General features: G+C 43.8%; 1 protein-coding gene across 1 annotated transcript in view; it reads left to right on the top strand.

The window, feature by feature from the left end:
• st3gal2 (ST3 beta-galactoside alpha-2,3-sialyltransferase 2) overlaps window positions 1-8,887 on the top strand; it is a 61,318-nt gene extending 52,431 nt beyond the window's left edge. Inside the window, exons 3-8 of the mRNA XM_080475242.1 lie at window positions 541-600; window positions 1,054-1,187; window positions 3,570-3,749; window positions 4,150-4,195; window positions 5,601-5,720; window positions 6,543-8,887. Of these exons, the coding sequence (XP_080331368.1) occupies window positions 541-600; window positions 1,054-1,187; window positions 3,570-3,749; window positions 4,150-4,195; window positions 5,601-5,720; window positions 6,543-6,716 (714 nt within the window). The 3' untranslated portion in view covers window positions 6,717-8,887. The remainder of the gene's footprint in view (window positions 1-540; window positions 601-1,053; window positions 1,188-3,569; window positions 3,750-4,149; window positions 4,196-5,600; window positions 5,721-6,542) is intronic.
• The last annotated feature ends 3,383 nt before the right edge of the window (window positions 8,888-12,270 follow it).

The raw sequence follows: 12,270 nt of genomic DNA, 5'->3' as shown, positions 1-12,270 counted from the left end.
ACCAGCAATAACACAAATCATTTTGGGGGAATTTAATGTCTTTACGTGAATGAGACAGGGTTTAAGAACCTCGCAGAATCTGCAACTGTGGATTTACGTTGAAGAAAACCAGCCAGACTTCAGGAGTTTGTAAAAAAAAAAGATCTAATTTCCTTGAGTGAAATGAGGAGTTTACAGGGTGTTTGTACACTCCCACAGTTTTGTTTTCCCACCGTCACTCAGCTCCTTTTTGATGGCATTACCTCAGCTTCTCTGACCGCAGCTCGCCCACTCTGACTGCATCCTGTCAGTCTAACTAAAACACACACGCACGCACGCACGCACGCACGCACGCACGCACGCACGCACGCACGCACGCACGCACGCACACACACACACACACACACACACACACGGGTCAACACAAGCACCCTGCTTTTTTTTTTTTTGCACATGAACGCCGGCGACTAAATTTAAAGTCTGTTGTCAGGTTCGATTTATCTTCACCAGAGATACTGCACAACCTCACCATACCTTCTCTTTCTCTCTCCCTCTCTCTAGATGCTGCAGCCCCAGTTTAAACCCCACAGCATCCAGCAGGTGCTGCTGAGGTTGTTCCAGGTATTTTATATTATTAATTCATCTTTCCATTACTGTGCTGCTCTCCAAGCAGCCAAGTCATTACTACACACTCTTGGGCAAAGGCTGAGGGGAACAGATTGTCTTTATTAGGAATTAACTTCATCATTGACTGGGCTCATCACTATTTTATGTGTGTCATTATTCTTTATTTATTTATCTTTTAAACGCAGCACACAGGTTTCCCTTAGGTCTGTGTGTTTAAATAGCTGAGTTTGGCTTCCTGAGGCCAGAAGTGGTTCATGTATTTTTCATGGCGCTTCTCATAAAGAATTCACCCCGGTATTGAGAGCAGGATGTATTTTCACAGTTAAGTCTCCGCTGCAGGTCAGGTTATTTTATGTGCCTCAGTATTCTCGCGCTTCGCGTCCCATTTCATTTCCTCCCGTACCTGGAATCTCGTCTGCTTGATTTAATCTTGGCCGTCTCTCGCAGGTGATCCCCGGAAGGTCGCCGTATGGCTCGTGGGATCCGGGGCGATGCCTGCGCTGCGCAGTGGTGGGGAACTCCGGAAACCTCCGCGGGGCCGGATACGGGGCGGCCATCGACGAACACAACTACATCATGAGGTGAGACGGGGAAGGATGCAGTGGGGAGATGTGAGGGGCCGCCGCATCAGATAAGCTCAAAGAAATGAAATCAGATGGCAAGACGAAGGCCGGGGCTGGGAGACGAGACATCTGCAGAGAGAAGAGACAGTTCATGTGGGGAAATTACGAGATTATTATTCTGCACAGCGTGTGCCATTTAAGGTCTATCGTCACTGTCATCCCTGTGTGTGTGTGTGTGTGTGTGTGTGTGTGTGTGTGTGTGTGTGTGTGTGTGTGTGTGTGTGTGTGTGTGTGTGTGTGTGTGTGTGTGTGTGTGTGTGTGTGTGTGTGTGTGTGTGTGTGTGTGTGTGAGACGTGTGTTTTGTGTGTAGACTTCTCACTTGTTGGTCCCAGAAAAAAAACTCGGAGCTCGCTGTGCTTGTGTTGCCTACCCAAGGGGAAGACGTGTTCTGAGTTCAGACTAAGCTGATAGCACGGTTCAACTCGAGCGCTCGAGCAAGAAGTGGTTACAGTTATTGTGGGAAGAAACCGAGTGTGGGTGAACATAAGGGATGATTTCTGTTTTTTACCTGCTTTTATCTGCACGTATCCATTCATGCGCTCACATCATGGTGAGTTGACATCCTTGTGGGGACAAGTTTGATTTTTTTGTGGTGATTGTTCAGGAAACGTTGCATTTATTACAAAATGATTGTGATGTATGGATTGCAACTGTGATAAATGGTGCCTACATGTGCTGTGCTTTCATGAGCTGCTCAGTTGAAAGGATTGATTCAGAAATTTTGCAGAAATGTTCACAGTCCTAATTATTCTTGAGTTTAGAAGAATAAAAATCATGAAAGCGTGACTGAAAAACAGCCAACAAACTGCTCCTGTTCTGCAAAACGGCTCGGTGTGGATTAGAGCCGAGAGAAAGGGCACTGTTATTCAAAAGAGGGGGGAAAAAAAAGGAAGCACATAACGTGTGTGTGAGTGTGTGGGGACGTGCTTTTACACAGACAGCAGTTGTGTGTGTCTGATAGTAAATTTAATCTCAGTGTTCCGTGCTGTTCCTCTGGAGTTTACCCATTGCTTAGCGGAGAGGTCGGCTGACCCGTGCGGTCACCACTGGGCTCTGGACGTCTGGGGAACATGCAGGTTGTGTGTCTCACGTGCACAGAGGCACATAAATCCTTTGTGTTTCAGATGTTGTTTTGTGCAGCAGTGATGGATCATGGAGCTGGACTGTTGTTTCTCGACATCGTATCCCAGAGCGTCTGTGACACGCGCTGCTGCTGGGAGTGACTTATTTTGTGTGTTTGGTTTTTTTTTTATGTGGGCTAAAGCGAATAGTGTCTTTCTCAATAGTCTAGTGTGTGAGCAGCCTGCAATGTCTTGGTGCAGTGTTTGCATTTGTTTTTAGTTCACTCCTCCACCACCTGTCTGCCTGCCTTTTTCTCACATCGGTTTGGCTCACTTCCGTATGGAGCAGTGGCCACTCACCACTTTTTTTTCCTCCAAGTGCACCTTTTAGATACACATCCCTCCTCCAGACAGTGACTCACGTCTGCCGTATAGTGAATACAGTCGAGTAGTTTAGTTACCGTGTGACTGAAGGTTGCGCTGAAGAAAATAATTACGACATATGCTGTTGAAAAATCTTGAAAGCAGCAGCTGTTAAAGCTATAAGGTGAACCTGGATGTGTGTGCAAGTGTAGAGTTTGCTCAATCCTAAAAGACGTTGCAGGAGGTTCAGTGACGTGTGAAGAAAACTTCACAAGGAAACAAAGCGAATCTCTCCAGTTTGGTTCTGTGCTCCAAAACCTTTCAGTGTGAGTTTGCATGGTCTCCCTGTCCATGCATATTTTTATTTTTGTCCTACCCATTATCTAAAATAGATGTAACACACTTACATATTGATTTGAGAGTTTGCATGTTCTCCTCAAATATGTGTTTTCCATCCATTGTCTAAAAATATTATTTTTTATCTGTTTGTATCCTCAATGAATGAATATTGTCTGATTTTTAATAAGCAAACTGTACGCAACCTGCAAAAATTTGTTTTATTTCTAAGAAAAGCAGCAAAAGGAATTCATCAAATCTCTTTATAGACTCGTCTAGATTGTTTTTTTATTTATTTTTTACACTGGATGCTTTTCCCGCTTCAACTGTGGCTCCCACACCTGATGAAACAATGAGAAATTGAAAAAGTTTAAAGGTCATAGAGCAGAAAAGGAACTTTTCCATCAAAAACTTGATTTCCAAAGTAAAAAAACTTCACAATGCCAACGGTCAGCCTGAAAGAAATCAGTGCGCAACAGTTTTGGCGACTTTTTGACACAAGCTGGAGCTGCAATCAGCGACCCCACACATCAGCCGGATATACGATTCTCACAACCCCCCCCCCCCCTCCTCCGGCAGAATCAATCTGGCCCCCACGGTGGGCTACGAGGAAGACGCGGGCAGCCATACCACCCACCACTTCATGTACCCGGAGAGCGCCAAGAACCTGGCGGCCAACGTCAGCTTCGTCCTGGTTCCCTTCAAGACGCTGGACCTGGTCTGGATCACCAGCGCTCTCTCCACCGGCCAGATTCGATTGTAAGACCACGCGCATGCACGCATAAATGCATAAGCACAGATTAACACATATATGAATGGATGAGGCCTTTACTGCAGTGTAGGAACATTGGGATGCTTACAAACACACACACACACACACACACACACACACACACACACACACACACACACACACACACACACACACACACACACACACACACACACACACACACACACACACACACACACACACACACACACACACACACACAGTATAGATGTGAGAAGCCAGGGTGGTATCGACCTGGAACAATCTGTCAGACGTCAATCACTCAGAATTCATAGCTGTAGCAATCAGAAGAACGACTGATTGAATGTACTTAATCTCTCTCTCTCTCTCTCTCTCTCTCTCTCTCTCTCTCTCTCTCTCTCTCAGTACTTACGCTCCAGTGAAGCAGTTCCTCCGTGTAGATAAAGACAAGGTGTGTATGTTCAACCCTCACTGCAATCAATTTAAGCCATTTTCACTCACTCACTCTCACACACACACACACACACACACACACACACACACACACACACACACACACACACACACACACACACACACACACACACACACACACACACACACACACACACACACACACACACACACACACTGACCCTGCCATGCCGCAATTATATCATCCCCCTCCCCATTGTTGATGAGGGATTATAGTTAGATTAAAAACCTTTCCTTTGTTTTCAATAATCTTCCTCTCGCTCTTTAATCCACGAAAAATAAATAAACTCAAACTAATCCCCGCCACGTGAAGACTTTGCCAATATCTTTGCGACCGGACAGGGACTCCGGGGCCGACCCAGAAATCTCGATTTGTAAGATTCATTCCCCCACCGTGGCTTTCTGAGCAGCCTGAACAAGCCTCCTTGTTTGGCGGGACTGAAGATCACCTGCAGGGAGCTGACGAATTTGTAATTACCACTCAGCTGAGAACCACTTTAATCTCTCACTTGTGATCCAAACCGCGGGGCGTATTAAAACTCAACTCTGCAAAGCTTTTTCTTGTTCGGTGGAACCCTTTGAATATGCAGCAGCTCTGATTTACACAAGGTTATCGTAAACTGTACGACTGCATTAATATCTGCGCAAAAGCTTTCAATCCCAATTGAGAGGGAGGTTTTGGGAAAATAAGTGGCTGAGACACAAGAGGTCAGCCTGTAAAAACAAACATTAAAAAGTATGTTTTTACATAAAACTTTGGGCTTGAGTTTAATTTACATCCAATCCGTTAATTTGTTTTTTTGTTTTTTTTACCATTACTTCGAATTCTAAGTAAATTGTCAGTGCTGTGTACAAGGTTTCAAAAATGATAAGAAAAAAAGAGTATCTGACAAGAGTGTGTGGGCGTAAAAACACAGCTGTGCCAAAACATTTCTGAAAATCTTTTGGCTGAAGTGTCAACAAAGTGTTATTTGGTGAATATTTATTCATCGCATGTTACCAAAATACAAGATATAATGTTGTGTCGTATCTAACTTTACATATCTCAATTGAATTTAATAAACTCCTCACCAATTATTCACTACTTAATAGCTTTTAATCCAGGTACTTCATTACTCTTGTCTAGTAAATTTTTACCATACTTTTGCTCTATTTGCATGAGAATATTTTGGTGAAGTAACAATACTTCGACTTGAGTAAATGTTTTGAGTTTTTCCTTTATCGTGGTTTTGGATGCTGAGAGGGTCACCATGTGAGCCCCGCACAGAGACCGGCCATTTAGCTTGGCTGCGTTTGTAACGAATAAAGACTTTAGGTTTGATCGTGGACACGTGTTGTGCAAAGTTAAAGTCCATTTGATTTACACTAAATTTCATTCTCAGGTCCAGATCTTCAACCCGGCATTCTTCAAATACATCCACGACCGCTGGACCAGGCATCATGGCCGCTACCCCTCCACCGGCATGCTGGTGCTGTTCTTTGCCCTGCACGTCTGTGATGAGGTCAGTTCCTCGCTTGTCTCTTCGCACTATGTGATTTTAACACGTACTCTGAATTCCTACAACATGATGAAACTATTCTGTGTCAAGAGGGTGTCAAGAGAGATCTTTAAAACATTTTGCGTCATGGATGACGATAACTGCATTGATGCTGCCTTTTGTTTTTAGTGTTTAATTTTTGTCAGGTGTATAAATTTAGAACAGATTTGGGATAATTAGAATGATTAGAACAATGTAATTTAAAATAATTTTATTCAATTCTATAGAAGTGATTAAAATAAGCTTAGTTTTAGTATAATTTAATGCATTTAATGTTGTTTTATTCAAATTTTTCTTAACTTAGTAGTTTGTTTTTAATTTGACTTTTATTACCAACTAGGCTATTGGTAGGATGTTTTGAGGGTAAATTGAAGAGAATTGGAAAATGAGAACAAAGGGATGTCGGTCTGTAATTGTTTTCTCATTTTTCTGGGTTATTCACCAAATAAATGTAAAAAAGAAGAAATATTTGAAATTGTGCTGTCTTTTTGCTTCCATCCTCTATGGATGTGAAGTGATGTCTTGCATTTTCCAGTCTAGTAGTTAGATCACATAAAGTCATAGCCAAGTGGATCAGAGACCAGGGACAGAGCAGAATAAATTGTAATTTGTTTTTAAAATCTTTTTGAAATTGTTTTCCCTGCTGTGTATGTACTCAATTGTACTATGAAGGTACAGTAAATTACGAGGGAATGTTGACCAGAAAACTGACCTTTCAGAGATTTGCCTTGGAAATTGAAGCCATGAGGCTCGTTCTGTAACACACAGTGTTCCACCCTCCACCAGGTGAATGTGTTCGGTTTTGGGGCGGACAGCCGTGGGAACTGGCACCACTACTGGGAGCAAAACCGCTACTCCGGAGAGTTCAGGAAGACGGGCGTGCACGACGCGGACTACGAAGCCCAGATCATCGAGCGGCTGGCCAAGGCCGGCAAGATCACAGTGTTCCCTGGGAAATAGGCGGCGGATGCAGTGTTGTTTTTATGTCGGAAGGCTGGTTTGGTGACTGTTCAGGCTTCTCACAGTGTGTTTAATATCGCCGCTCCCACTTATCTGCACCAGTTTCCAGCCGAGGAAGTTGATACATAACGGCCACATGGTGCAGACTCTTAGGAACCACGTGCAAGGAGATGTAAACCTTCTTCGTCTTATCTCGGAGCGGTCTGGAAGAGTGAGTTGAGCCTTCAATTAGATTGAAGTGAAAGGGTCAGAGGCAAGGGGGGAATTCAGCTCACATTGGCAGTATTAAGACTGAAAGACAAGGTCACTGAGCTCTTTCAGCGTGAACTCAAGAGCGACAACCAGGAAAGTGCTGGACAGAAGGACAACTCACCCGATTATACCCCATCAGCCCCATCAGCCTCTCGGCAGCTGGAGGAAATAAAGATCTCACCAACAAATGTCCCACTTCTGGGTTGAATTCAGTGGAAATGTTCACATCGGATGACTTTTTAATGTTCATTTATTATCAAAAAGTACAGTATGCTCCTCTCTGAAAAACACCACACAGACGGATCCATCTGCATTTGTTTTTGCTTGAATGTGCAATTTAACCTTCAGGATGTCGTTAAACTTAGAAAGTCTGCAGACAAGGTTGTGCTTCATGTCTGAGGGGATCTTTGGACCACTTTTGCAGTTTTGAACTGCACCTCAGTTGTGATCTGCCCCTACTGGCAAAGGAATTGCTCTCTTCAGATCCTGTATGAGGCCAAACGTCTCCCGACACTTTGTGCTGTCGTAACTCTACTTTATTGGCGTTCTGCCACAGACGACAGCATTACAAGGACTTTGTCAGACTGTGCGATGGGTTGTAAAGCAGATCCTTATGAGACTTTACAGCATCTGACTGTCCTCAGCGGGTCCCCGGGTGCTTACCGGGCTTTAGCACCATCCAGCAGACTCACAGGACCACAATCAAGACATTTGCCTTCCAGCCACTGTGACTCAGAGAGATCACTGCAGCACAAGCCTCAGTGTATGTAGCCAGAGCGACCACGAGCCTCCTGCAGTCTTCACATCCGGACGCTGCAAGAAGAAAATGTTCTGGGAAGAGCGTTGATTTGACTGTGCTGGACTCTTAACGAGGCCAAAAGTCCTCCTCCTGGGATTTCATGTTTTGGATGGAGGCATGCTGGTTTCTGGACCGCAGCGTAATCCCCATGTGGTCCGTCAGGGTCTAATTTGGGAGAGGAGGACTGGAGGTGGAAAGCTGGGGCAAGGGAAAAAAAAAAAAAAAAGCCGGCGTGAGGAAGACATCACTCGCTTGAGTGTTTCTGAAGTTGGTCAGCGATGGGTTTGTGTGCGGGAACACTCGCACGCTCAAACTGTACCGAGCTCACCTTGTCCGCTTCTCTTCTGTCTCACAAACCCTGAACTCTCCAGCCACACTCCCGTAAGAAGCATTTCTCCCACAGATTAAGGCCCGTATGATGGGGTGAAAGAAAACCCCAGAGGATCTCGGGATTACCTAACTTGTCTGCAGCTCAGCTTCATTAACCACTAGCTCCCGTTCCCTGCTCAGCCAATTAAAACTTCAGCTCAGTCTGAAGGGGGCGGAGCCACCAGACGCCTTAGACTTCACCTCCATACACAAAACTGCACTTCATGTCCTGTGGTTTGTGTTGTGTGTAATTTTTTTGGTATCAGGATGACGATATATTCCTTCCTCTTCCCCCCTCCGAGAGAGTGCAGCTTTCAACGTTTTTTTTTTCTTTCTTTAAGCTCTTGCCTGAAGTTTCTGGTTGAATTCAAACCCTCAGCTCAGATCAGACTTTCTTTCCCACCTGAACAGCACTATAGTAGTTTCTGCTGTCATTTGGCATCAGAATCATCATCATCATCATCATCATCATCATCATCATCCACACATCCATATCCCCCCATAGTCGGATATTTATGTATCCAACCAGGAACAGGAGCCAGAATTTCTGTGAGAAAAACAACCACAACAGTGGGAAGCTATTATTTGGTTTGAGCTGAGGCTGTAAATCCATCCAGCTATCACAGGATAGAGACGTGTTCATCATGAAGAAAAGTACTCTGGGTCCCTATACAGGTGTGCAGACATGCAGAATAAAATTACTGCATGTTCTGTCTGGATATAAGCAGTTTTTCCACCATCTCGTAGCTCTAAAAAAAAAAAAAAAGATGAAACTTTATTATAATCTTTGTTTATGAATGATTTCTCTCATTTCACCATATGTTTACAATGATTATTATTAAGCCTCACCAGCTAATCTGTGATTTAGGAGTTATTTAGAGAAAATTCTGGGAGTTCAGGCTTTTAAAACGGAACTTTATTTACCAACACTGTTGTCAGCTACAGGCTCTGGTTAAGAGAAATGTTGAATAACCACATTGCATCTTACAGCCCTCAAAACTGTATCTCCAAATACATTTGACTAAATAAACCACATACATGCAACATAAAAGGTACCCTGTGGAGTCGTCCACCACAAGTGTAACTGCGGAGTGATATTTCTACAGATGATCTCATTAATTCAGAGTCAAAATGAGATTATGAAGTGAGTGCGTTGCACTTCTGTTTGTGGGTGTCTGCTTGTACATTTGGAGTCAGCCACTGCAGAAAAATGAGGAGGAGGAAAGAGACAGCTTGCAGGTACTCATGCATGCCAAACAATGCCAGGACAAATATATACTTTTTAAAGTCAGTTTTATAAATGCGTCAAGCATAAAACTAATTCAAGTGTTGATGTTATTTTTTTTATATATTTTTTTTATGTCAAGGATGCCCACATTGAGTTTGGATAATTACCAGCCAATGAGCGCAGGGACTCCACAGGGTGCCTTTAAAGTTTGGAAAAAAACGCCTCAGCTGTTTTATCTTCACTGAGCTTGTAAATTTAGCCAATTTGTTGCATCAGAAGTGTGAGGCTGCTGTATGAAAATGTTTTTCTCTTTTCAGATCCTGTGGTAAGACTGCTTCTTTAGCGCTGCAAGATAGAAACTTTGTAGCTCCGAACCTGTTTTAACAATGAGTTAAATGTCACAATTTTCTTTACTTAGAAAAGGTTAAAAGATTTGAGTTAAAGCTGCATAGGAACTGAGAGTGCTACATTCATGTGTTTATTGCACGTCTGTTGTTAAAAACGTACACAAAGCTGATATATTTTTTAAGTGCAGGTGGAGTTACAAAGAACAGGGTTGGTGGGTGTCACACTGCCCCCTGCAGGCAGTGTGAAGTCATACGCCTCCTGTGACACCAGCTTTCCTTTGTGTTGTTGTAACGTCTACATTTGTATTTGATCTAATGTCAGTGTTTCTATTTCCGCTTTGCACACCGACAGATATTAAGTGATGCTACGGTGTTGAGCTGGGCTCATTTTTAAGACTCATCCTTTGTTTGTTTTTGTTTTTTCACCCCTTTTGACACACACACACACACACACACACACACACACACACACACACACACACGCTTTTGTGCCTTGTCCTGCTCCCGGAAATCTCTCGCCTACAGCTGCTCTATTTGCGACACACACCGGCTACATTTGTTTGTTTTTTTCTGGCCTCACACACACACACACACACACATTATATTGGCTGAGAGCTGTGCCTTCTGAGCTGTATATGTACACACACACACACACACACACACACACACACACACACACACACACACACACACACACACACACACACACACACACACACACACACACACACACACACACACACACACACACACACACACACACACACACACACACGAAAACTCTGCCTTCTGCTCGGGGTGCAGACGCCTCCCGCTCTTCTCGTTTTACTGCTTTGTAACGCTCATGAATTAAGCCATTTGCAACTTTTCTTTTTTAACCATTTGTTGCTACTTCTTGGGGCATTTATATTTTTCAGACTGAGAATTGTAAGAAAGGTGACAGGTGGAGAGGATTTGAGCCCACATCGCTGCAGGTCGCTCTTTCGGTGTCCCTGCATTGTAAATCAGCAGATGGTGACGGTGACAAAGCCTTTAAAAGTTCAGGACATATCGGTGCAACCGGCAACTCGCTTTCCACCAGATGCCCCCGACAGCCTCACAATGAAATAGTTTTGGAGATAACAAAGATTACATCTGGACTTTTTTGTGGTCGACAACACTCCTGCTGCCTGTAGCAGATAGAAAAGCACTTACTCCCCCCCCCCCCCCCTACACACACACACACACACACACACACACACACACATTAAATAAAACAACAACAAAAAACAGGTGAGCCCACATGCCAGCATGTTATCAGCTCCTCCAATTCCTCACAGCTGTACACCAGAACACCGTGATCAGATCACTGAAGGGAGGTCTCGCAGGGTAAACTCTCTTCAGCTGTGCCAGCATGAATTAAGAGGTTTTTTTTATTTCCACCTACAACACATGACATAGATCTGAAAGCCCCCCCACCCCCCCACCTCGGAGCATTTCTAACCTAAAGTAGGTCTTTTCTCTTGTCGTGACCCAATAAACTAATTTCTTCCCTCCTCCAGAAGAGTTTCTTAAAATAATTTTGCGGCAGTGTGTGTTGCACCAGCTTTCAGGCTATTGTGTGTTGCAGCTGTGAAGTAATCGTGTTTGGTTCAAAGGGTCTTGGTCTTCTTGGGGGGGGGGGGGGGCAGCACAGTGGGATTTAAACCAGTGAACCTCTGGCTACAAGCTCCCTGATCGTCCAAACTCTGATCATTCCATGAGCCAGAAGAGTAAAGCGATAATATAATAATATATAAATACTGACGGTCCAAAATATTTCCCTTTCTTTTAGTGAAAACATAAGCATTATGAAATTGATCATTTTTAACAAAAAAAGGAGAATTTTGTTGGTTTGAATGATGAATTCTGATGCCAAACACACTTCAACGTCCAAACACCAGGACCTGCATTTGCAGCATGTTTTGTCTTTCAATTCTGTTGCATCCAACAAGCTCTCACAGATTTATTGGCTCAGATCTGGAGTGTTAATTTAAGGTTTCCCACTCGTACTAAAACAGTACGATCCCCAGTGAATAACTTAGGAACAGCAGGTGGTTTTTTTTGTTGTTTTTTTTAAACCAGTCTTTGTTGTTTATGTTTAACACTTGATTATATTGCTGTACACTACTATGACTGACTGATTCTCAACAAAGCTGCAGGTATTGGTTTTTTTTTCAGTTTCAGGTCAGATCACCGCAGACGCTCCAGCGTTGAGTCTGTTTCAGCTCAGTTATAATCCGGCTCCCTCCTCCCACTTGTCACAATGCTTCATTGCCACAGACACCCGATTACGGCCTCATATCTGTTATCAAGCTTTGTACAGCTGCACAGAAGTTCACCACAAATCAATGGGAAATAATGAACTCATTAAATCCACGTCATGGCGGGTTGATTAAACACAACGAGCGTGGAGATGCAGACCGTCCCGGCAGCCTACGATCAGAGAGAACTTGGAGACTGAGGAGCGCGGCTTCTCAATCCCTTAAATGCCGCTGCGTGCAAAAGGAACGGGTCAAAGCTCTGGAAGATTAACATCCT

The sequence above is a fragment of the Lipophrys pholis genome (genome assembly GCF_963383615.2).
Source record: "Lipophrys pholis genome assembly, chromosome: 11".
NCBI classification, from domain to species: Eukaryota; Metazoa; Chordata; class Actinopteri; order Blenniiformes; family Blenniidae; genus Lipophrys; species Lipophrys pholis.
The sequence above is the reverse complement of the archived record's forward strand: the minus strand, read 5'-3'. Positions and strand labels throughout refer to the sequence as shown.